Source organism: Leopardus geoffroyi, chromosome C3, assembly GCF_018350155.1.
Source record: "Leopardus geoffroyi isolate Oge1 chromosome C3, O.geoffroyi_Oge1_pat1.0, whole genome shotgun sequence".
Lineage (NCBI taxonomy): Eukaryota > Metazoa > Chordata > Mammalia > Carnivora > Felidae > Leopardus > Leopardus geoffroyi.
Genome location: NC_059338.1, coordinates 115351816 through 115379023, shown reverse-complemented (window position 1 = coordinate 115379023; position 27208 = coordinate 115351816). Strand labels below are relative to the sequence as shown.

The 27208-nt window shown below is 38.3% G+C and overlaps 1 protein-coding gene and 1 long non-coding RNA gene across 3 annotated transcripts in view; one reads left to right on the top strand and one right to left on the bottom strand.

Moving 5' to 3' along the window:
• Positions 1-21433, top strand: part of SLC26A7 (solute carrier family 26 member 7) — a 119375-nt gene extending 97942 nt beyond the window's left edge. The window contains exons 15-19 of the mRNA XM_045454269.1: positions 2826-2874; positions 12440-12540; positions 17089-17143; positions 17222-17325; positions 18383-21433. Of these exons, the coding sequence (XP_045310225.1) occupies positions 2826-2874; positions 12440-12540; positions 17089-17143; positions 17222-17325; positions 18383-18418 (345 nt within the window). The 3' untranslated portion in view covers positions 18419-21433. The remainder of the gene's footprint in view (positions 1-2825; positions 2875-12439; positions 12541-17088; positions 17144-17221; positions 17326-18382) is intronic.
• Positions 1-27208, bottom strand: part of LOC123585802 — a 117322-nt gene that overhangs the window by 28570 nt on the left and 61544 nt on the right. The window contains exon 4 of one of the 2 annotated variants that reach the window (XR_006706428.1): positions 26425-26711. The exons of the other annotated variant lie outside the window; for it this stretch is intronic. This is a non-coding gene — a long non-coding RNA (uncharacterized LOC123585802). Of the gene's footprint in view, positions 1-26424; positions 26712-27208 lie in introns of those variants that run through there. 2 annotated transcript variants of the gene reach the window in all.

The window sequence follows — 27208 nt, the reverse complement described above, 5'->3', positions numbered from 1 at the left end:
CCTTAGAATAATCTCCTGCAAGACTAAAGTTGTTCCAACTTGTTTTTAGAATCGACAATCGGCATATGCTCATCTTGTAGCATATGAAGTCAGAAATAAACCTCACTGACACAGCCTTCTGTGAGGAGGTACCACATACATGATTTTACCAACTTGGGACTTCAGAAATTTGAGTCTGATAATCCAGTAGAGTTCACTGAATCTGGGTTACTGGTACATAATGACATCCAAAGGGATTCTTTCACTCAGAACTATAATGATAAGGAATGATTTCTTGAGAGGACATTTCACCATGAGAATAATGCAAATATTGTGTGTATTTACATACTGTGAGTTTCGAAGGGTACAATAAGCATTCAGATGGTAATCTGGAAGGTCTGCTCTCTGAAGAATCACGAATAGACCTTTCTTCAGAATGGTTGAATGGGTGGTCTTGGGTAGCATGGATGCTCTTTGGGGCATCTCATATTATCCTTGTCACATGCTGTCCGCCTAGGATATCAACTTCTTGTTTAAGGACCATGCACCTGTTCCAAGTTCAGTTTACAGTCACGAGTCTGCATCAATTAATTTCTACTGCAGCTTTACTCCTTTTATAGGCTCTGCATAGTGGTCCACAGTTCCTAAAGTAGGGTGCTCTGCTGGGGCCTTGGTCTCCTCTCACAGTTACATTTTCAACAGATGGTGGTAATGGAAGGGCATTTAAAACATCCTGGGGCAAGAAGAATCGCATCATATTCAAAACACAAACTGAAAAAGGATTTCCTGTTTTGTTATACTGCAACAATATACTTCCTATATATCATTATTAAATATCTTCCTGAATACAGAAACTCAGGAGGATCTCAGAGTCTTAGTGTTTATTGGATTCATGTTCATTATCGTATAGGTTATAGATACTCCCGTAATAGTCATCATTTTGTGACCTCACTTTACAAAGCAAGTTTCAATCTGCTGTTTATCCAAAAGTTTCTTTTGCTTAAACAAGGTTTTTTTTAATAGACTTATTTTTTTGGAAAGCTTCTAGACTTACAAAAAAGTTGAGAAGTGTTAGTACAGAGAATTCCTCTATACCCTGCACCACACAGTTTTTTGCTGTTATTAACATCTTGCATTAGTGTAACATATTTGTTACAATCAGTGAACCAAAATGGATACATTATCATTAACTAAAGTTCTTGCTTTGTTCTGATTTCTTTAGTTTTGCCAAATGTCCTTTTCTGTTCCAGGATTCCATCCAGGACATCACATTACATTTAGTTGTCCTTGTCTCCTTAGATTCTGCTTCCCTGTGGCAGTTTCCCAGACTTTTCTATTTTTGCTGACCTTGACAGTTTGAGTAGAATTGTTCGGGTATTTTGTAGAATGCCCCTCTACTGAAATTTAGCATGGTAAGATCAGGGATATGGGGTTTTAGGAATAAAACTATAGAGATGAAGTTCCATTTTCATCATATCATATCAAAGGTATATACTATCAATATGATGTATCTCTGTTGTTAACCTTGGTCACCTACCTGGGGTAGGATTTGTCAGGTTTCCCTGGTGTAAAGTTACTCTGTTTCTACCCTTTCCTTATGGTAGTCTTTGGAAGCAAATTGCTATGTGCAGCCCACAGTTAAAGAGTGTGGAGTTAGGCTTCACCTCTCTGAGGGTGGAGTATCTACATAAATTACTTGAAATTCTTGTGCACAGATTTCAGACAGGATTAAAAATAAGAGCAGGGAAAGGAAACTCACATTCTTTGAATGTCTCTCAGAGGCTAGTCCTTTTAATTAGGCCGTTACTTAATCATCACCAGCCCCATGATGTAAGTGGCATTACGTGAATGTTACAAAAAAGGGAGATTGGGACTCAGAACTGTAAAATACCTGGAGGAAATATAGCTGATAACTGTCAGAGCCAGAATTAAAGTATATGAGCTGCATCTCTGGGTATCAAGAAGAGAAAATAGATGTTCTCTAGTCAGCCTTGAGGAAGAAATGGATTTCGCGTGAGAAGCGGTAGAATGTAGTGGTTGGGAGCCTGAGGTTCTGAACGGAAAGGTAGGAGCTTTGGTTTTAGCCCAGGTTCTCTCTCACTTTGTGACTTTGGTCAAGTTATTTAACCTTTGCAATCTTTAGCTCCCTCCTATGGAAAATGAGATTAGCAACTCCATAGGATTGTCCTGAGGATTAAATAATTAACATAAAGTCCTTGGTGATTAGTAGGTAGTCAAAAATATCAACTTCTATCATCTTCATCATCATCAACAACAATAATGACAATAAATCTTTTGAGAAGTAGGTAGCATGCGATCTCATTAGAGGCATCAATTATTGACAATTTCAAAGAACTTTGTAGAATAAAGGATTATTTTCATTTTCCAGCATTTCCATAGATCAATAATGTTTCTCAGGCATTTTCATGGAGCTGCCGGTGAACAGTTAACTCTAATATAATATGAAATATATGGTCAATGCCTCTCTGTTAGGGAATGTTGTGTTAATGAGGTTCATTTCTGATTGGATACACTACACGAAAGCACATGCAAACGTTTAATTTGATCAAAAATCAAAACAAGCTTAGTCTTGCAGAAAATGTTCTAAACAAGATACTCTGACTTGGTAACATAAATTATCTACCAAGTTAATAAATACTTAGAACCATTGATTATTTTATTATTTCAGTTTTGTTGTATTTATCATTCTGAAAAAAAAGACTAATGGAAAATATTATCAGAGCCTAGTTTTTTGTTATTTATGGAGAAAAGAAAAATGTGCTGTTTTCAGGGACAGAAATGAATTTTTATAATGTTATTCTCCCTTATATTTATTTTCATTTCAGTGTGAACAAAACACGTTGCTCAATTCTCTATCCAATGGCAACTGCAATGGTGAGTTAGCTTAAAAAAAAAAAAAAAAATTAAAGTGTTCTGACTTGAATATAGACCAGAGAATAGGTCCTTTTTCCTCTTCCTGCCACTGGACCTCCCTCTACTGTCCTCCTCATTTCCTTCTCTCTCTGCTCCTCCTCCTCCTTTTCTGCCCTTCTCCCCACACCTCCTCTTATTTCTACTTCTGTCTTTCTCCTTCTTCCATTTTCTTTCTCCTCCCCAGCTCCTCCTTCTCCTCTCCCTTCCTCTTCTCCTCCTTCCCTTCTTCATCTTCCTCCTTCTATCTCACCTCCCGCTTTCTTGTAGAAGTAAATTTTAAGTAAAGATATGTATGTCTACACAGAACAAAAAGTGTAAACTTTGTTACAGGGTATTAAAAATACGATACTTAAGTAAATGGTGTTTATTAATAAATAGAAGCAAATTACAATGTCCATTAGAATGCTTAATATTGAAGAGATGTCAGTTTTATTTATGTTGAATTTATTTATAAATATAAATGTAATTCCTATTAAAATTCCACTAGGACACTTAAATGGCAATCGAAAAGCTTATTCTAAATTTTGTTTGGAAACTCAAAAGGCCAAGAATAGGCAAGACACTCGTGAAATATGTGAAGTGTATGAGAGAACGTTTTCTTAACTCTCAAGATATGTTATAAAGCTCTAATAATCAATGCAGTGTGGTACTGGTTCCAAGATAAATTAACAGATCGATAGGACAAAGGAGAGGGCCCAGAAGGGTAGAAAAATCTCACACTTATTGATGTTTGATTTGTGACAAAATGGCATTGCAGAGCAGTAGGGAAGGGATAGTCTTGCTAATATACAATGATGAGACAATTGTGTACCTATAATGAATGAAATCATTCACCGTAATTCACACACCATATCTCCATGTCAGTACCCAGTGAATCAAAGTCCTAAGAGTGGTAGACAAAATATAAATTTAGAGGAGAAGATAGGAGAAAATACACAAGAAATGCAAAGCATTAAGCATAAAGAAAATGACCATTAAGCTTTACTAGATTATTTTTAAGTTTTTGTTTAACGAAAGCCACCATATAAAGCATGAGAAGATAAGCCAGCGTGGAAGAATGGGTAGAACACATAATGTGGACAAAGGGCTGCACTCCTCTACAAATCAATGAATAACGAAAGGTAGACGACCCAATAGAAATGGGTAAAATACGTGAACAGCCATTTTCAAATTTACCAGTAAACATGTAAGAATATGCTTGACTGTCATTCGCAGTAATTACTGGAGAAATAGGGGATTTAATTTGCATTTATCCACTAATATATACATGTATATGTGCGTATATATCTATGTGGTTTATTGGTAAACATTTAAAAGTATGAGGATGCCAAGGGTTCCTGAGGATGTAGCACAAAAAGTCTCCCACAATGCTGGTGGGGGTGTAAACTTGGAAAACAGTTTGGCAAAATTGTGTAAAGTTAAAGATATACCTACCCTCTGACCACCAATTCCACTCCTACTCAGACAACCTGAAGAAATGAGAGCCTGTATACAGCAAATTACAAAACAAGTAGTATTTGTAACTGTCCAAACCTGAAACCAACCCATATTTCCAGAATAGGTAGCAGATAAACACAGAAATTGTGGTGTATTATGCAATTGAATTTTTATTTGATATACTTATTATTTGGTATACTTATACAATAAAGGAAATTGAATGTCTTATATAAAATGTAGTAGGGTAAAAAAGAACAATTCCATAAAATTCCAAGTCTATTTACATAAACTCAAAAAACAGAAGATGCTGACATATTAATTTTTGTACTTCTAAAGACAATAGGAAAAGGAATCTGTTAATATTTGTATCTGGAAACATATACAAGATTGTATAAAGAAGGATAGGCTTTCTTTATAATTCCCCAAATCTAGAAACAACTGAAATATCCATTAACAGTACAATGGCAAAAGAACATGTAGAATGTTTATATAAGAGGATAACATATTATAATGTTTATTATATTACCATATAAAATATATTCTGAATGAATATATACCATATTGAATGGAATAAAATAAATGTTATATAAATATATGAATCAATGGCATTGACCCCACATCAACAGAGATGTAGCTCAGATGTCAGCTTCTCTGGTCTCTTTTTTTTTTTTTTTTTAATTTTTTACTGTTTATTTTTGAGAGAGAGACAGAGAGAGAGAGACAGAGTGAGAGCAAGGGAGGAGCAGAGAGAGAGGGAGACACAGATCTGAAGCAGGCTCCAGGCTCTGAGCTGTCAGCACAGAGCCTGATGGCGGGGCTTGAACTCACAAACCATGAGATCATGACCTGAGCTGAAGTTGGACACTTAATCAACTGAGCCACCCAGGCACCCCTGGTCTTTTCTAACTTTTTGTGGTAAATGTACTTCATCCTGCCTCCTGTTCTCAAAGAATGCCTACATAATACTGGTATAGTACTTATTTAATGATCATTTATTGAATGTCTTATTCTCCTGCTTATCTGGAAACTTTAAAAAAAAATTCTCAAAAAATTTTTGAGAGAGAGAGAGAGAGAGAGAGAGACAGAGATACAGAACATGAACGGGGGACAGGCAGAGAGAGAGGGAGAACAGAATCCGAAGCAGGCTCCAGGCTCTGAGCTGTCAGCACAGAGCCCAATGCCGGGCGCAACCCCACAAACCACGAGATCATGACCTGAGCCGGACGCTCAACTGACTGAGCCATCCAGGTGCCCCTGGAAACTTTTAAGAGTGTTGTCACCTCTGCGCTACTAGGCCAGGCCCATTTTTCACAGAGCAGCAACTGATGGGCACCATCACTTTTGTCACTTTTGTTGTGTCCCTTCTGTAATAGTCAGAACTAGTTGATCAGAATGTTTCTTCTAGCGTCCTCCTCCTGTCCTCTGACACTCCAGAGTATCCTCAGTCCTCCTATTTCTCCTTCTTGTTCAGAAACACCATCCTGCCCTCCCCTCCCTGTGCTTTATTTTTTGTTGTTGTTTATTTATTTTGGGGGAGGGGCAGAGAGAGAGAGAGAATCCCAAGGAGGCTCTGCGCTGTCAGCTTGGAGCCCAGTGCAGGGCTCAAACTCTGGAACCATGAGATCGTCATGACCTGAGCTGAAATGAAGAGCCCGACGCTTAACTGATTGAGTCACCCAGGTGCCCCACCTCCCTGGGCTTTAATTAATTACTAAAATCTATAACTCTTGGTTTTATTACCTTTAAATTTTCACCTCTGCAACTCTGATTCTGTCCTTAATCATGTTCAAAATGAATTAGAATTTTTTTTTTCCTGCCGTGAGATAGTCTGGGTTTTAATCCATGGATAGAAAATACCCAGTGTCCCATGCTCACCTCAGACAGAACTATTAGGTCAAGACGCTTCCTCCTATGGGCCAGGGTAGCCTGAGAACTTGTCCACCCAGGGCTGTGGGAAGCTACTGTGAATGCTTGGTGTTGACATGCAAGCTGAGAGGTAATTGCCGTCCTGACTTCATTCTGTCGTGTAAGGACAGATGAATCTTAAATCACCTTTACTTGAAAATCTGTCACATGATTAATCGTGAAGTTTCCCTTCTGTAGGCCCAGTGCCCCCTCCTCAGCCCTTTAGGGCACCTAAAGCCCTTTCTTATCTTCTTATACTGCTTTCTCTTTCATTCCACATTACACAAATCCTCTATCCAAGTTAGATAAATCAACTCACGGCCCCCCGGTATCTAATTCAGTCATCCCTGGCTCCGAGCCTTTATTTGGATTCTCCTGAACAGAACAATCTCCTCGATCTGCCAATCCAGACCTTATACTGTCTTCAAGATTTAACAGAAAAGTAAAAAGAAAATTGAAGGACACACTGCTTGGCAATCCCATTAAGTATAAATGGAAGTCAACCAGACCCATACAGGGGAACGTGCTGTCAACACAGCCTGGAATTCAGTATCTTCAGCTGTGAAATGGAGACCATAGTAATAGAAAAGCAGAGATACCACATGCTTCACTCAGTCACATATTGACTTAAGTGGTTATAGAGTTTGTTCTTTTTCTGCATATTTTCCTTCTAACTAGATGTTTAAGGCAAGAAATACATTTTAACTTTTCATTGCATTATCCTTCTGTGTTCAATGAACACTTGGTCAGTGAATGAAAATTGTAAGGATAGGCAATATCTGTATAGCATTTGATAGTTTTCAAAGGACATTCCTCTTTATAACTCTGAAATAGGTAATTAGTAAATACTGCACTTCCGCTTTCAAATAGGTGATAGGATACTCTTCAGGTTACTGATGAATAAGTTGGGGCCCATAAGGGATAATTAACTTGCTCTGAATTGTGCAGTTAGGGACAGAGGTGGGACTTGGGTCCCTGTTGCCAGTGGGCATGCATACAAGAAGGGATGCTCGAAGCTGGGACAGGAGAGACTGGTCTGAAAGCAGTCTGCAGGGAGAGTGCTAATGGTCACAAGGTTATGACAATAGAGGGAGAGGATGAACTTGAAAGAGAGTTCAGCATGTCATGAACACTGCTGGCACTGTTTGGGTGTTGGAGGAGGGGAGAGGGCAAAACAATGACTCTGAAGCTTTGTCTCTCTCACACTGGGATGATGTGGAACCTGAGGGGGTGGGGAGTGAAAAGGGAAGGTAAGTTTACTTTGGAGAGTGGGGAATATAAGACGTCCAGGAGACATCCAGTGGGTTTGCGGGAGTGCTAAATAAATCTGGAAGTAACTAAACCAAAGAGAGACAAAGCTGAGCAAGGGAGTGGGAAACGGGGGAGAATTAAAAAATCTATGCCCTCCCGCAATAATTTACACAGAAGGGGAAGATTTGTCGTTGAGCACATGATTGAATAATCAAAATATATGAAACAAGCTACATAAATTATAAGATGGCAAGCACCATATTTATCTGAATGAAAACACAGATTGCTCAAATGTGAAGAAATCTTCTGTTACCATGTGTAGACTGTGTCCCCAAAGCATTGTAGTCACTTGGGAACGCCCAGAGGCACTCCTGCGCACATCTCTCTTCACGCTGTGGTTTGCCAGCTTTACCTTCACCTCCTCCTCCAGATCTCCCCTCATGTGTTCTGTTCTCTCATTCCTGCGTTAATTAGTTAATGTCCTGTTGCCTCAGCCCATGTTTCTTGTACCTACTGAACATCTATTAAGTCCCGGCCACAATGACCAGTGCTGCGTGTTCAAGGGTGAAGAAAGCAGGCATGATTTCTGCTCTCACGGATCCCGAAGTCTAAAACAAACTCCCTGCCCTCACCCACCACCTCTCCTCACTCCCCAAAGCAGCAACCCAGGTACACTGATTTTCTATTGCTTCTGTCACAAATTACCACCAACTTAGTGGACATTTATAGTCTTAAAAGACAGAGACTGAAATGAATCCCACAGGAGAAAATCAAATCTTTGTCAGGGTTGTATTCTTCCTGGAGGCTTTAGAGGAGAATCCATTTATTTCCTTGCTTTTTCCAACTTCTGGAGGCCATCTGCACTCCATGACTCCTGGCCCCTTCCTCCATTTTCCAACCAGCGGTGTGGCATTGTCAGATTTCTCTTTGACCTCTTCTTTCATCACCACAGCTTCTCTGATTCCCACCCTCCTGTCTCCCTCTCCTAAGGACCCTTGTGATTACATTGTGCCCCCCCCCGGATGACCTAGGTTAATCTCCCTATCTTAAGGTCCTTAACTTAATCAAATCCATAGAATTCCTTTTGCCATGTAACAACATGTTTACAGGTTCTGGGGATTAAGATATGCACATCTTTGGGGGGCATGATTCTGTCTACCACACCAGGTCAGTCCTCTATGTCCTTAACACTTTCTGCGTGATTTTTCCGGCCTTCAGAAAATTTCAAATTACTAATTCAATTGGCTGACTTCCTGGTGTGGTTGTGTCTATTGAGGGCAGGGTCCATCATCTCTCTTGTTTACCACTCTCCTTGCCTTACTTAGAACAGCACTCAGCCCAAAATATGTCTGTATTGACTGATTGCTTGAATGAATGAATGAACAAATGAGTGAAGAACAAATGAGATGCTCGATAATATGAGTACATGTTTTCCAAAGAGAATGTTACAGTTCTAAATATTTCGTATCTCCTTGGTTTTTTTTTGTGAAAAATTAGAGATGTAAATCTGCTTCTCAATAGTTAATTGATATCAACAGAAAATTCCTTCTCTTAAAAAATTATGAGTGACTCACAGACTGTCAAGAACCTTTTGAAGTATATGAAAAGCACTCCTAAATTATGCAACTATGAATACTTTTTAATTAAAGGAGTTAATGAATATTCTACAGGAGAGAGCTTGCTTCCACAGTCTGGAGTTAATTGCCCACCCACACCTGATGGTTAATTTCTTTCTGAAATGTTGTTTTTTGTAGATAAAGCCCATCATTTACCACATCCCACATGGGTATAGATTAGTTGTCTCCTTTGCACATGCTCCAAGCCTACCTCATTTTGCTTAAGGCAGGATATTAGCTGTGAATTCACTTTACTCTTTTCTACGACAATGTGATTTTTATTGCACTGGTTGATTTACTTAGAAGCTTAGAACACAAGGTTATAGCCATAAAATCAGTACAATAGCAGAACCGAGAGGGTACTGTGTAAAAGAAAACTTCACTTGTTTTGGAAAGATTTCAGAAGTGTCCGTTCTATTTAAATTTTCATTTGAGAGAATTGGTAACTTACCATTAAAGATGTCTTATTTGGAAAAGGCATTATGAATTGCTTCCCTTAAAATAGCTTACTTAAATTATTATCTACAACTACATGGCACAATTCTTTTGTCTTATTCTATTTTGTTTTGTTTTGTTTTGAATGGCCTGCAAATATGCCCATATTTTGATTAAAGGAACAGGAAAGAGGAAACTGGATGTAAAGTGAAAGACAAAGCAAGCCGACTGAGACAATAGAAGGGAAATTTTTGTATGGCTGTTGATACAACCCAAACATTTTTATAGTTAACAATCTATCACCGCTTAAATTATAAAATAACCAAAAGAAAATATAAATAGTGACAAGTACAGTTTACAAGTGAAATTAAGTGTGATAGGATAGGGAAGAAAAAAAAAACTTGGTTCTTAAAGAATTTTCTGTACCTTTTACCATCACTTTCTGGTCGTTTGGATCCAGTGATCAATCCCTCTAAATAACATCTACATAGATCGTTTTCTCATTGTAGTATTAAGTTCAGACTGGCAAATAAGCTTCTTGTGAACTAGCAGTGGCTTCCTGAAGCACCAAGTTGATAAAAATTGTAAAAAAAATACCGTGATTGATTAGCCATGTCTGTCTGGCTAAGGGATGGGGATGATAGAACTCATGCCATACTGTAATAGTTGTAGATAATAATTTATGTAGCTTCTTTTAGGAAAAACAATGAATTAACATGCTTTTGGACATTCTGTCTCTGTACCTCTAAACAAAATGAAATAGCAGTATCTATACTCCAATTATTCTAGTGTCAACCTGTGTGTGTATATGTGTGTGTGTGTGTGTGTGTGTGTGTGTATTTATGGGACTAAGAGGTAAGAGGAATAAATATCAATCAACATTCCACTATTTGCCTTTGCTTTGGATATGAATTTTTCTTTTTCCTGTGATCTTAATCCCCTCCTATCTCTGATCATGAGCAGGGCACATTATATCCAAGGATATAAATAAGAGCCTCTGCATTAGTAGAGGTAGGTCCCGTGTTTAATTAGGCAAAGAGTGAATGGTAATGATTACTACTGAGTGGTCCATAAGAGCAAAATTATGGTAGCTTTTAGGTTTAAAGTTCTAACTTACCATTTGGGGCCAATGGTATATAGCCTAAACCTATACTTGTTGGCCCTCCTTTCTAGGAAAGAAACAGGAAAAGAGAAGGCACTACTGGAGTGCCTGGCACACATTAGGTGCTCAATATATGTTGGTTGCCTGGGAGAAGGAGGAGTTTGAAATCTCAAACTATCATTAGCGTTTAATTACAGCTTTCCATATAGTTGGAATACTCACAGTGTGTCTTACTTTTTGGAATCCTATACATCCTGCAAGGCTCCTTTTGCATGAAGCCTTGAGTGATCACTCGAGGGACTTCTTCTTGTAAATTCCCATTCTTTTTCATTTGTCATGTCATTTATATACCAATCCTACCCTTGGCACTCAAGGATGAGCTCCTAGAAGAAAGGAATAGTATTTTACTTACATTTGTATCAGCCAGTACAGTGTTGAAACCTTACAGTTTGAACTACATTTGAACTATTGTGTTCAAAAAGTTTCCTAAACATAGTACGTGCTCCATAGTTGTCATTTCAAATAATAAATATGAATATAAATCTGAAGCTGAAACTTGGAAACAAATCCTATAGCTGTAACTTTGTAGCAGTTCTCTTTTTCCTAACAATTACTGCTATATATAAATGTTCAATGTTTGACACTCTTTTTACCTCTAAGCAGCAGTTTTCAAAAAATACACAATTTCCCTTCCACTTCCCCCCAATGCTGAGAAACAACCATATTCCCACATTTTTGTAGCCACACTAGGGGAAAAACATGGGTATTTTAAATAGCAAAACTATTCCAATTAAGAATTTATTTCTTCAGAGGGACACCTGGGCGACTCAATCGGTTAAGCATCTGACTCTTGGTTTTGGCTCAGATCATGCTCTCACAGTTCATGGGTTGGAGCCCCATGTCAGGTTGACACATGAGGAGGCTTCTTGGGATTCTCTCTCTCCCTCTCTCTCTGTCCCTCCCCCACTTGTGCTGTCTCTCTCTCTCTCTCTCAAAATAAATAAACTTTAAAAAATTATTTATTTCTTCAGAGAATTTCATAATAATTAATGAATTGGAGTTTATCTGATAGATTTTGCCTACTAACCATAGAAGTATCTTACCTCACATGGTCTGCTCTGAGAGCCATATCAGTTCTTAGAGGGACCTTGTCACTGCTTAGAAATAAGTCATTTCACACAAGGAAACTGTGGCCATCAAGACGTCGGCAAATAAGAGGTCTTGATCTCCTACGTAAATTTTTTTCCCTACCGGGTACATTGAGAGGCAGATTTACTGTGAACCAAATCAAGCTTAATTTTTAGGGTCCCTCACACACATCCCTTCCAAGCCCAAGAGACAAGCCCCAGCAATGAATCTCCAGACACCACAAAACAGGGCTCTACCTCAGGGCATACCCATGAAGGAGCCTGGGTGATATTGTGGACAGAGTGCTATTCAGAAGGCCTGGAGGCCTCGACTCTAGTCTGTGGTTGACCCAGACTTGCCAGGTGTTCTTTCGAAATCACTTAAACGTGCTGAGCTTCCGTGCGTCTCTCTGTAATTAACCTATCCCATGTTCCTCTCAGAGTTATGTAAGAATTACCTGAAATAACGTTCAAATAATTAAAAATTAAAGATTTCAGAAGTCATTAGTAATTCACTGAAGAATAAAAGACCCGAAGAGTGTTTGGAACCAGTCTTGTTGCACATGAGGCCACTGTTACCTTTCCACGGTTCAACAAAGTCTGCAGCTGAAATCTCGAATTCTCTCTAACCCAAGTCTCTGTTTCTCCTACAGAAGAAGCTTCACAGCCATGCCCCAGTGAGAAATGCTTTTTAATCCTGGATTGCAGTGGAGTAACCTTTTTTGACTATTCTGGAGTCTCCATGCTTGTTGAGGTATTGTGTTTGGACTGATTCTTTCCCTTTTCTTCAGTAATGGGGGTTTTCACCACCTACTGTCTCAGCTCTGGGGTCTTGAACCCACTTGTTTTAGTACTCATCTCACTCATTCTCCCCATGAGAACTTTACAACTTTAGAACTTTACAACTTTAGAACTTTACAACTCCCACTGCCATAGATTTGCGTTCAGGTGATCCCATCAAGCCTCTGGTGTGTGTGTGTGTGTGTGTGTGTGTGTGTGTGTGTGTGTGGTGGTGGGGGGGGGTGTTGGTGGGGGATTCACGTGGGGTAGTCAGAGAGAAGAGAACGCAGGCTTGAGATGTACTGAGCACAGTGCATTTTGGGAAGTCAGCTTTCGGGCTTCTAGAAAGAAAAGACCCCTTTGTGAGAAAGTGGCCTCGGTGATGGCAGGATGTTTTCTCTTACCCTCCTGGGGGGTATAGTTTGACCAGATACCATATCTCATTTCTGAAACAGCCCCCAGTGCACAGGCTTTTCTCCATTCTATCAGATGACGGTGCTGACTTCTCTACCCTATGATCTTCATGGTGTCTCCATGACCCTGGTGTGCAAAAAATAAAGCTGCTTATTTCTTCAAAATCAACATAGCTCACAAGACATTCCAACAGATGGCAGAGCACCTAGTTTTTCCAATTCAAGGAAAACTCAGACACTTCTGGATTTTTTTTCCTCTACTTTTTTGAGTAAATGCTATGTCAACAGGAAGTTAGCTCCTTCTCGTTTCCATTCGTTCCCTCCCTCAGTATCCTAAATTTGTTGGGGGAGGCTCTTGAGGATAGAAAAACATCTGTTCTTCAACAAGCCTCAGCCTTCTCCCAGCTTCTGCGGCCTGGAGCTCAGCTTACCTGTCTCTGGGTGTCTGCTCCCCAGAGATTCCCTACCCTCACCTACTAGTCTCCCCCATGGGTAGCTTTGTATTCTGCCAGAAACTTAATCAAAATCCTGTGAAAATTTCAGGAGCTCTTTCTCTGCTCATCTCCCTCATTTCCTGGACTCTTCCCCACAGATCTCACCCACCTAGCCCTTCCTGAACTCCAGTTCTGACTGTGTAGCTCAGGGAAGCTCTTGCATTTTACTAAGGCCTCCATCATGCTCTGGCCCAGAAGCTGCTTTGTGCAGAAAGCTGAGATACTGGAGAACTTGCTTCATGTGTTTCTTTGTTTCAGGGAACTCAGTCCTGTGCTCCTTGTTCTCACCGTGTGAAAACAGTTGTTTGTATATTTTTGGTCGGTCGTCTACTTATTTATGGAGGATAGGATAGTCTTATATTAGTTACTTATCAGGGAAAGACGTAGAAATCAAAAATGGACTTTTAAAGAGTTAAGATCAGTAGTTTCCAAACAGTTTTACATTATGGGTGTTGGTTGTTTTCCGTGGCGTTGCATAGTTGTACCTCTATTCATTTATAAACATAAATTTGCAGGGTCCAACCTTCCAAATTCAAGATAGTGCAAAAAAAAAAAAAAAACAAAAAACAAACCTGAAAACATAGTGCAAAGATCACCTTTAGTATCGCTTTCCTATGGAGATAAGGCTGGGACTATGGGGAGGGGAAGATGCTTAGTGTGTGACTGTCAGAGAGTGTAATCCCAGTACTGTCACACTGGCTACAAGGTGTTATCCAGGGTTACCTCCTGGATAAGGATGTGTATTCATCTTGTGAAAATGATGGGACGATTTTGTTTCATTCAGCATGAGCAGATACTTAGAAAACAAATTGTGCAAAAACAATTGCATTTTAAATATCCTAGGCCTTAAATCTAGTGGCAACTTTTGGTATGTCACCCTTTTGCCTAATTAATATGCTTTTATTTTCTTGTTGTTGACTATAAAATCTTTGCACAGTTTGGCATGGAGTTCAACCTGAATATGTCATGTTTTCCTGCATCTAAATCTGGACTGTAGACAGATATTTCTTCACTGGGGCAAGGAAGTGGGTAGGGGGTGGGTAGGGGCTCCTTGTGTTCGGGGGTGGGTAGGGGCTCCTTGTGGTTCGGCATTTCTATTTCTTCTGTGTCGCCAGGGTCTGGAAGCGTGCTCTTAAGTGTGTGTGCAGAAGACTAGACTCACTGGGGGTGCTCATCTACAGTGCAGTCTTCTGGGTCCTAGTTTTGGTCCAGGAATCTTTATTTAAACAACCACAGGTGATTCTGAGGCAAGTGGTCCAAGATCATATTTTGGGAAAAACAAGATTAGGATTGATTGTCCATTTACTGGGAAAGACCAGTATGTGCAGTTTTTGTTTACTAGTATTTTAAATTTATTTTGAATATGCTCAAATGTTCATTAGCTGCTCTCTCTAGACATTGCACATCAGGATTACAGTTTGTCAAGAGGAGGAAATGATTACCTATTCCCACGGAGTGGGAATTCAGAGGAATCCTAATAATTTGGTACAGGACATATTAAGAAAGGTGTTTTTTTTTTTTTGTTTGTTTGTTTGTTTTTGTTTTTGTTTTTGTTTTTACATTCATCTTCATGGTCTTAAAATACTACATAATGGAATTATGGGGCAAATCAACCAATGCGTTTTATTTTTAAATTAGCAGAAAATACCATTTGCCCTTGGCCTGGTTTCTTCCATCTGTGTATAAGAACATCATCAATTTTGTGTCCATTTGCCTTTTTTAATTTCCTTATTACTACTTAAGTTTATTTCATTATGGTTACAGTAAATTGTGATGTATGTTAAGAACGTTAGCTTTAAAGGGGGCGCCTGGGTGGTTCAGTCGGTTAAGCCTCCGACTTTGGCTCAGGTCATGATTTCATGGTTCTTGAGTTCAAGCCCCGCGTTGGGCTCTGTGCTGACGGGTCAGAGCCTGGAGCCTGTTTCGGATTCTGTGTCTCCCTCTCCCTCTGCCCCTCTCCTGCTCCTGCTCTTTCTTTGTCTCTCAAAAAATAAATAAATGTTAAAAAATAAAAACATTAGCTTTAAAGATAGATACATTATGATGTATGTTAAGAACATTAGCTTTAAAGATAGATAAGTCCTATCCAAATATTAGCCATATAGCTAGTTGCACGATCTGGGCCTACGCATTTGCTTTTCTGTGAACTGGAAGTAGAAATACCCACTTCATGGAGTTACACAGCTTAGCAATGATGTATTGCAAAGAAAGCACACAGCCAAGTTTCTAGAAATTAATAAGTACTCAGTAATTCTAGCTCTTATAATTTGTTCTCATTTTGAAAAGTCATTTCTTAAAATGCAAATAATATCCTTGTGACTAATATCATTTCATAGTTCCAGCCACTGAAAGAGGGTCCAGAGTAAAGAGCCGCAGAGTCTCTTGAGCCATGCCTGCGTGTCTTCCCACTTCCTGCCATTCCTGGATTATTTCCTTAGTCACTGCAGTGGTAGGAACATTCCCCTAGGAGTTATACAGGTTGAAGGAAATGGAGCAAGTTCTATTTATTCTTCTGCTTAGGACACGGGGAAGGTCAGTGATTATGTTTATCAACATCAACAAACCACCTGCAGCAATGTGTGTGTGCCTCCTGCGCTCCAGAAAAAGTCAAACACTGACCAGTCACCTTGAATTAATCCTTTTCACTTACAAAAACAGGAGCCATTTACTCAATGGCAAAGTCTCAATCCACGTATAGTTTGTTTGTTTGCTTGTTTTTTCATGCTCAGAGTGACACATCCGCCATTATTCCACAGTTGTTCTAAAATATAACTGCTTACTTCTGGAATCATATAAGGGAATATTTTTGGATATATCATGCATATTCTTATAATGTGTTGTAAATGCAACTTTCTATATTTTATATGTAAGATACATCTCTATTACATAACCAAATCCATCCTAGAGTTGCTAAAACTTCTCAATTTATTGTCACTGAGTTTCATGGGCTGACTTTGGTCTGGGTGAATTTAAAATGAGAGCCTTCAGTAAGGTGTTCCTACCTGATATTTCCTAGGACCTGAATGAGGCAAGACTCTAAAGTACACCAAGCAAATTAGTTAGGATCTCTCAACTTGATGGACTTTTAAAAATGGAAGTTGGGCAATCAAATTGGCCTTCGATTATTTTGGTTCTCAGTTCTCCATCCATACATGGGATCTGAGAGTACATGAATATGCACAAATTGTTGTAAAATATTAAACTAAGCAGTGGGTCAACAGTGTTCATCACTTTTGTAAATGGGTCCTTCCGATAAGAGAAGGTTGAGAACAATTTTATATCATTCTTAAAGGGAAGGAAATGTGGTCTTTTAATTTTTATTAAACGATGTTTCATTTATTAAATGAAAATTTAAGTAGCCAAGCTTAGTTGCAGTAAAGGTTAAATACCCTAGTGCATTAATCTCAGTTGACTAAGGCAGTCTCTTTTACAAGTTTGTCAGGGGATGCCTGACTGTGTAACAATGCCTCCCTCTGGTGGTCTGACATCATAAATATTGGCTTTTTTTTTTTTTTTTTTCTTTTAAACTAGATACTCTTTTGTCTTAAGTCCACCTTTTTCTTTCCTGCCTGCTATGATGAACTAATTGTGGGTATACTATTTTAATTCTTTCAGGTTTACATGGATTGTAAGAACAGGAGTGTGGAAATATCATTAGCCCATTGCACAGGTAAGGGAGGATTCTTGGCTGACATTGAACGTGATCCTTCTGCTACTCTATCTTTACATTACTTGTGTTTTCTTGTAGCTTCCTTGATAAAAGCAATGAAGTACTGTGGAAACCCAGACTCAGAGAATCCAGTTTCTTTCGAATCAGTATCTGCCGCTTTAAGTAACATCTATTCAAATAAGGTGAGCCACGCAAGTTGGCATTCAGGAGTTATAAGAAAAATCAGAATGTAGAATCAAGGGCTTTGCATTTTTTTATGTTAACCTATTACCCCAGTGGTATAGAAAATCTATTATAATTTTCTCCCTCTCAGAGTCCTCTGCTACAGCAAAGGGATGTTTCCATTCCTTACTTGGATCAGTCATAAACATTGTTTAATAATTTGGGTCTTCTAACAATATCACTGTTTAGAGGATTTGGGAATCACCTATGAAGTGCATTCTACTTGCTTGTAAAATAAATGCTTCTTCCAGGATCCAGGATCCTGGGAATTTGAATCCACCTCTGTCGAATGCTAATACTTTGGACTTAGCCTTATAGCTTTTTTCTGCTCCGATACCCTTGCCTCTCAGTTCATAATTGCCATCTTTGGAAATATTATTTGCAGAGTCCAGCGCTCCCATGATATGAAGTGTCAGAATTATCTTCCAAATACTGGCCTTTATGGTTAGTTTTAGAACTGTTCCCAAAGCTTTGACATCTTGCAATTTTTCATTAGCTTTGAATCATTTTGCTTTCTGTCATCCCTAGAACAGCATTCGGTGCTTCCCAGAGTCATCCCTATTATATTCAATCAGAACAGTATGTATTTGTAAAATAATAATAATAACAATTATTATTATTACTATTATTATACACCTAACATTTATTGAATATTCATTATATTCCAGAAATATCCTAAGAGCTTTACCTGTATTAATTCATTAGATCTGGAACATAGATACTATTATTTTTTTTAAATATTTTTATTTATTTTTGAGACAGAGACAGAGCTTGAGCAGGGGAGGGGCAGAGAGAGAGGGAGACACAGAATCTAAGGCAAGCTCCAGGCTCTGAGCTGTCAGCACTGAGCCTGACGTGGGGCTTGGACTTGGAGCTTTAAACCTCTGTACTCTGATGTGTGGTAGAATGTCTATCTGCTTAACTTGGCTGGGCAGCTTGCATGAGTTGCTACTTTCTTTGATTGTGGTAGCAATTTAGGAGTCGAACGTGTCCTTTTTTCTTCCTCTCCTATTTTAGAATTTGAGCAAACTCAGCGATCACAGTGAAGTCTGAGACCCTGTTGCTACAGTACAGCTCTTGTCTTTAGCAACTGCCCTGAAGAGGCCATACTCTGACATTTTGCACACCCTTTTTTGTTGCTGAGATCCTACAGATGACCTCTACTATAAATACGATGTGACTTAATAACTGCATAGCCACTGGTCAAGATTCACCAGGAAATTTCCTTAATCTTTGTTAGTAAGTAGGTTATCGTATAGTTATTTTGTAAAAATTGGTATGCATTTAGTTTTTTCTGTACTGAGAGGCAAATACAAATTTATTTCCTTTGCCACGGTATTTTGTGTTGTTTTATGTCTGTTTTGTTGTAAGTTAACTTGTAAAACTGAGAAATACTTTGTCATAAGAGATTTAGAGCATTTGCAAGCCATTTGTAAAAACCCAGCATCATCTGTAACTAATACATAAAAACAACTTAGCTAATGTGCCATTTTCCCCTCCAAAAACATAAAAAGGCTATTAAACATCAATAAGATTAAATGTTTCTTCATACAATATGATATGAAATTCACAGAGATGAAGTCAAACAAAAACAAATGACAAACTAGAATCCATTGTTTTCCATATCTTTCCATGAAAGGAAGTCTTCAGCATTATTTTCAAGATAACTCGTATCCCAGTGACCAAGTTCTCGAAATTAGTCCGTTTTACTACGAATATTGGAAATGCTTAGCCCAAATTTCTGCATTCCAACCCCAGAAAGTCTCAGTTTTACCTTAGGTTTTGTTGGAGCCAGAGTATATGGAAGTTGCATATTTTATACTTTTTCACAAATATGATTTTTAGATGAGAAAATAAATACCACCAGTAGAATAGCTTTGTCCTATTCTAATACAATTAACTGTAGTAATTTGGGACTTTCCTGTTTCAGAGATACAATCAATATAATACATTTATCTCCTTCTGTCCAGATAGATAGATAGATAGATAGATAGATAGATAGATAGAGAGGTCTCCATAGGATGTTTTTCTTTTGTTAGAGTAGGACTTGGATATGTGATTATCTGTAAATCTACCAAATCAGCAGGGTAATTGACAAACACCACAGGCCAGGGTGACCTGAATAAATTATCATTTTCATGCTTGTATATATATCTGCAATCACATACAATTACAGAGGTTCATATTTTTATCAGATGATTTGATACACTTATGAAGAAACTCATTTTTGAAGATAGGTCTAGGTATATAATTATGCTTACATTTGAAAGTGTGGTAACTGTTCTTGAAATTGCCAGTGTAACAAAGAGGCAGGCACTTTAAAGTGCATTCGAAAAGTAGGGTGAAAACAAAATTTAAAGACTGGCCATTTGGGTATTTTTGTGGGCATCTGTATGAAACTTCGACTCCCTGCCAAGTGATGTAATGGTCCCTAACAAATGTGTGGTAAACGTTCACATGGCCCTTAATTTTCACATTAAATCATAGGTAGCACAATGCATTAAAATGAAAGGGAATAATAAATGTTGTGAATCTCATAACTTACCCTACCATTTCAATTTCAGTTTTTTTGGTTGACATGAACTAAAAAGAAAAGTCTTTGTCCCAAAGGAAGCCTCAATCTTTTCATCACTAATTTGGATCAAAATGAGTGAGGCCAACCTTCATTCTCATCAAATATGGTTCCAAGAAAAAGAGGGGGTAAGAATTAGAAGGAAAATGTCCTTAGAGAAAGGAATTTCACTCTATTTTGTCCATTTAAATTATTCCAATGGTGGATGGTGGCAGCTTTTACCATCCGAAATCCATTGGTGTTGGCATGTAAACATAAGTCAAGGAAAGTTAAGAAAAGAAAAAATATTTTTGCTGTGTCTGAATCAATATTTTGCTCTGTAGCTTTGGCCTATAATTAAATTCATGCACTGCAGGAATTTTATAATTTGTTAGAGATTATGAACCATGGATGCCCTTCAAATCATTATGGTTAATCAATGGGTGGTTTGTTCTATTTTATTGTTAAAGCTGACGCAATACTGTCTGGGCAGGTGTATTTGAATGCATTTCTATGTTTATACTAGAAGTTTAATAGATAAAACTTTAAAGCCAATAACTTGAGTGTCAAATGCTAATATTATTTTTAAAGTAAAGGAAGACCAAACCATACACCCTGTAAAGGTCTTTGTTCTAAGTCTTCTTCTGCATCCCAAGGTTGCAATGACCGTTAACATGGAAGAATTCCTTGCAATTGAGTTCTGAGAGCCCAAAGTTGAATTTTAGTTTTATACACACAGGATTCTAAAATATACATATTTATTTCAAAGCAAGCGTTAACAAAGGAACTATAAAATTATCTTGATGCTAGAATGTTTCTAGTTGTGCTAAATTATTTTTATGAGATCACCTTATTTTTATATATGATAAACTACTTCCATATTACTTATTCTGGTAAAATAAAACTCGAAAAAATTAAAACTGACCTATAAGAGTGTTAAGGACCCAATAGAGTGACATATATAAATTAAGCATAAAATATGAAACCAGGAAAAGACCGTTAACATTACATTTATGCAAATTAAATGCCCTTAAATTTTACCATTTATCTTTCATTTTAAAGGTTATTTGCCCCCGATTATATGATTCAAGTGTTATAAGGTCTAGCTTGAACTACTTTGCAATAATTTATTTGACAGCTCTCTATTCTATAAATGCGTAATGTAATGAGGAAAGAGATCTTTCTTTTTTAATGAAAACATTAATGTGTTAATACCCTGTATGGATAATGTTTGACATTTAGTGGTTACCAAAATGTATTAGTATGTTGTTGAACATACATATGCCTTAGAAATGCACGTTCTGTATTCTGTGGGAGTTTGTTGCCAGATTTCAAATGAGTTCAGTGGTGCCTTCATAATCCAAAGATTTTTAGTTAAAAATCATGTAGTCTAATATGCTGCACTTATTTTTCTATATTTTTCAATGCATTTAATCATCTCTTTTATAATTCTTTGTACTAACTCAGCATGTAACAACCAATTTACATGGAAATAAATTGAAATATGATAACTATTATGCTTGACTGGATCTGTGTCCATTATTTCCAAGTATTTACTCTCCTGCAAAGCAAATAATACATATTGCTTTCTTAGACTGACCACCATGTGTTGAAAATTCCTGGAAGTATCTATTGTTCTTGGTAATTTGTTCTTATAAAATATCAACGTAGGATTGTAAGATATTATGCTTTAATTTATGGACTGCTAATAAGGGTACGTTTTGCTTCAAGACAACATTTGCACGATCCTCTTTGACCAGGTTTACATCTTTTATGTTCTAATTTTAATGTGTATATGTATATGTTAATTTTTTTATTTGTTTGGGTTCTTCCTTTATATGCTGTTGTTTGTCTTTCCTGAGTTTCTGGTGTTTTATACTATTTCTAGTATTCTAGCACTCCAAGTTCATTATTCTTTAGCATTTTATTTTATTTTTTTTATCTTTTTTCAAGCTTATTTATTTATTTTGAGAGAGAGAGCGAGAACAGGAGGGGCAGAGAGAGAGGGAGAGAGAGAGAGAATCCTAAGCAGGCTTCACAGGGTCCGTGCAGAGTCCGATATGGGGCTTGAACCCACGAACTGAGGGACGATGACCGGAGCCAAAATCAGGAGTCAGAAGCTTTAACCAACTGAGCCATTCTAGTGCTCCTAGTATTCCTTAACATTTTAAAGGTTACTGCTCCAAAGACAAGAAGAGAAGGCATGCTTCTAGGTATTGAAGACACAGCAGTGAATAAAACAACAAAGAAATCCCTGTCCTCATGGAACTTACATTCTAACAAGGGAAAACAGGAAGTAAATGGATAAACTTAAAATACACTTATTGTAAGTTTGATGATAATATGTGCTAATAATTAGAATGCAGCAAGGAAAGAGGATAGGAAGTATAGCAGAAAGTGGGTGCTGTGTCCTTAGGGTGGCAGGAACAGTGACTAATGGGAGTGTCTTAGTCCTGCCAGGCTTAACATATAGGCGTTTATCTCTTAAATTTCTGTAGGCTGAGAAGATAAGGATCAAGGTGCCAGTTTCTTTTTGAGAGCTCTTTTATTGGCTTGCAAATGGCCACTTTCTTGCTCACAAGGTGGAGAGAGAGCATGCTCTCTAGTATCTTTTTTTTATAAGGACAGTAATCCTATAAGCTTAGGACCTCACCTTTATGCTTTATGACCTCATTTAACTGTTATTACCTCCTTATAGTCCCTATCTCCAAATACCATATCTCACATTGGGGGCTAGGGCTTTAACATATGAATTTTGGGGAGGGGACACAATTCATACCATAGCAGGAAGTTACATATTTCTTGTACATTTAAAATTTTCCTTTTTTATGTCTGAGAAATTCAGGCTTAGTAGAATTCTGTGTTTAATATAATGTAATGTTGTTGCATCAAAAACATGATAATCATGAACAAAGAATTCCAGTACTAGAGACAGTAGGTCAGCATAGACATTACTAACAATATTTGGCCACTTAGATAAGGTTCTGAGTGAAGTGGTCAGAAATGGGTTTGCAATGTACCAGTGGCTATTCAGAAGTTGAGCCGTATATTTTGATGATGGATCCTAATGACTAGCCATCTAGTTACAGAAGACAGAATTGAATTACTTAATTTTCCTTTAGCTATCATATTGCTTTAAAGAAAATTCAGAGACATGCATGATCCTACCAGTTGTCACAGAGACTGGCACAGAGCAGTTCAGATGCTAACTTCAGTGAGAGGGCTCCATTTTGGTTTTCTTGTTTTTTTTGTTTTGGTTTTTGTTGTTGTTGATTTTTTTTTTTTTTTTTTAAGAAGGAAAGGATGCTAGGTTACTACAAACTAGCTAAGTGCTCTGAAATGATCTCCATCAGAGAAGTCCTTATATACAAATCCTTACTTTATTTAGCAACAGGAAGGTCATTTTGTTCAAATGTGTCTCCGTGTGGTTCTAAATTATAAAAGATCACTCTCTCTATTAAGTATAGGAAGCTTGGTAGTATTAGTTTTCCTATTTGGAGCCTCTGGTTCTTACGGCCACATTTATAAACTGGCTAATTAATAATTCCAGTAAGAATCTATACCTACTAATTGATACGGTAAAAAAAAAAGATGCTTCAATAAAAAAGAAATAAAAATAAAACTGGAGTTCTATCATTATTTCCTTTGCTTCTAGCTTTTTTTTCCTTCTTGGTTTTGAAGTAATTTCTGCCTTTGTGAGGATAGAAAAGTAAGGAAAGAGAGAGCCTCTTTGAGACTATAATGTGTTTTCCAGATCAACTTCCATATTTAAGACCCCTGTGTCTACACTTCCTTACACTTTGATTTATATCCTACAGGGTTCCCAAGCTTCCCTATTTTCTAAAATTTGTAGTAAGCGACTCATTGCTTAAATAAAGGTGCCTTTACTTAGGCTAACAAAGCCTGAGAGAGTTCAGGAAAGGGAGGGCAGGGAAAATAATGCCCAGGCAGTAGATAGGTTTGGAGGAGAAAGAAAAATGGAGGGTGAGGGCAGGTTTGCACAGGTAGTGTGTATACGAGGAAGAGGTTGGCTGACATGATTAACCCTATGGTGGGTATGATTTCAGGAGTATCTTGATGTCTCCTGAATCCAGTTATTTGCTTCACCTATCTTTCACAGGGTCTGAAGTTCTTATCATGAGTCATCCATTATAGTAATAAGAAAGGAAAGATACATGTAAGCCATCGCCATGCGTTGTGCTAGCCTTAGGAAGGACCAGTTCATCTAATCAGCTTATAAAACTTAAGTCATAATTTTGATGAGGAAGGCTGGTTAGAAATTATTTGGAGCTCAGGGTGCCGCTGAGGGCAAGGTTGGGAGTGGGGGTGTGGTGTTAGGATGCAGGCTGGTGTGGTAAGGGGGACCAAACAGTGATGTTGGGGAGGCAGGCTAAGCGATATGCCCCCAGCATTCTTGGAGGACCAGGGCCCTCCTTGTCCCTCACCCCGAAGACACACACACACAGTGGAAGTGGGGTTCATGAAGCCAAACAATTCTTTCCACATAGCAGATTTTCCTGGGGCTTGGACCTATGCCTTTTGCTTTGGCTCTGGAATTAAAATTTGAGAATAGCAGCGCGACTGCCAAAAACAGGATTGACATACAATTCCTGTCTTGTGTAAACCTTTTCTTTTCTTCAGTTGCCTCTCTCCATACTGCCAATGAAAATACTGAAGTAGTAAGGGTCTCACTCCACAGGGTAGAGTTTTAATCAATTAAAACCAATCAGATGATGGTTCCAGCTTTCTCTTCAACCTTAGTTGAAATGTGATCCAGAATCGCCATGAGTATTGGCTAAATATGCAGATTCAAGCACATTTATTCAAGACCTAGGGAGTCAGAGTTTTTTTGAGGTGGGCTTGGAAGTAAGGATTTTTAACGATCATCTGCTTTAGTTTTGCAACCTACAGTTTGGAATTACAGTCACAAAGGCTATCCTGAGTCTGGTAGTTGAAAGACACCCTGTGCTCTGTTAGGCACGTACATGTTCATCACTTGCTCTGTTTGGGCTTGTGCATTGGTCAGTATGTATACCCAGTGGATCTATGTTGCTGTTCCTAAGCAACCGGGACTGGGCGTATAGTTAGGTCACGTGGCAGAGGACCATGTCAAAGTCACCACAGCTTTTGATCAATATTAGTTTGTCAGAGTCAGAAAGTATCTGAAACGTGCGATCCCTATTCATATATTCCTGGGTGAATTTCCTAAGACCGGAAGTTTGTATTTAATATCCTTCATCAAGAAAAATGTTAGTCTCCTTCCCGTTTCACAAATTTATACCATATTTGACAGATTCTGATGCAGTCATGTGAGAAAATGGCCCCATCCTCCAGGTTGCTCCTCATGCATAGCCATTAGAAACATATTGTAAGAGAGGGAGAGAGAGAGAGAGATTTCCCTTCTAGCCTCAGGCTCCATGGGTAATTATTTTCTTTCAACACCTTCATTGAAATTCCCTGTGTAATGCTACCAGAGTGAATTATAGTTAAACCTTTTATTCTGCACGTACGGAACTGGGATAAAAAGACGGTGCCAGCGATATTACTCAGCTACTTTCAGTTCAGGGATTGAGGCTGATGTAAACCATCATAAGTAGAGAGAAAATAATATTCAATTATGAATCACTGCCAGATGGGTGAATGTATGTCTTCGGGTTTCATTTTTCTGCATATTCTGAAGATCGAAAATTAATAAGCTATGTATTTGGACTCCATCTCACAATAAAAAAAAAGGAAATCAGAAATTGTGCTAAAGTAAATGTTATGTAACAAGATTCTGTAACCCAGGTCCCGGTGGATTTGTGAGGAGGGGGTCCCACTGCACAATGTCTCACTTGCCCAGGGCCAGCCGTCCAAGTTGATGCCAGTGTGAGGGAAAGAGAAGGTGAAATGAAACAGGACGTAATAATTGTTAGACAAAGTGCTTGCAGTCTGGGTAAAACCGAAGGGGTATCTAACGTGTGTGGTCTTGACATCCTGGACCCCAACCCTTGCGGTATACACAGAGCACCAGATTGTTGGGTAATCCAAAGAAGGTAGCTGAAAGGTGATCACATTTTTGCAGATTGGTGTCTCTGATAATTTCCAGTCTCTAGCCCAAGGTGGGGCTTAGAGCTCCCTGTCAACGCTTTCACTTCTCTGTGCTCAGGGATTCTGCCATCCCTGTTTTCCAGCATTTTCAACTCTCACTACAACCTTAATCTCCCTTCTAAATCCCATTCCTATGGATCTTCCAGAGGTAACCATGCCTCCACCTGTAGCAACCAATATGCATTTTCTCCATCAATTTCCTACTGAGCCTGGCCACCTAAAGATACATACATCGAACACTTATATACTTGTATTGTTTGAACATCACCGGATGGATTTTCTTTTAGTCAATATTAAATCTGTCATATGGAGTTTTTCTCCTCCCCACCTTGCTTTGTTCATTTCTTTTCTTTTTTTTTTGATCAAAACTTTCACTTTGCTTTTCCACCTTGTTCTATTGATTAATCCCTCTTTCCAGTGTCTTCAACCTCTTTTATTTGATTGCATGTAACCCTAGTCTATAAAAAAATCCTTGTCTTATTTCCTTCCCTCAAAAACAAAAACAAAAACAAAAAACAAGAAACAAAAAACAGTCCTCACTTGGCCTGGCTTCCTTTTCTGCCTTTTCTTACTGCTCAGCTTCCGCATCCCTGAATAATCTCCACTCCAATTTGTTGAAACGGTAGTCGACATTTGCTGCCTCGACTTGCTCATCTCTTGCGTCTGCAATCTGACTTGTTTTCCCCATCACACTTTTAGAGGATTCTGGAAAAAAAGTCCTCATTCACTTCCAAATTCCCAAACTTAGTGGCTACTTTTCAATCCTCCTCTTACTGATTTTCTTTGCTTTTCATACTCAACCACTGTGTCCTTCTTAAAATCCTAATTATAATCTTACCCTTTATGAGCACCTATTTTGTGGTCATTCTCTAGAGACGAGATGGCTACCCTTACCCGAAATTTGGTTCAAGCCTGATGATGCCACACAGGCACCAACAGGATTTTAAAAAGTTTATTTACTTAATAATTAGCTTTCTGGGGAGAACAGGGCAGGCCTCCCAAGCTGGTCAAAAATGATTTGAGAGATCAAGCGAAGGAGACCAGTCTGAGATTTTTGTGGTGCTTAGGGGGTGTGGCTAGGGAAAAGGTTGAACTTCCCACAACAAAGGAGGAAGCACCAGGCTTTCTTATCAGCTTGCCCAGATGTGGGGCAAAAGGGAGGGAGTGAGATGTAAGGCTTAAAAGCTGTCGGCAGTAGTCAG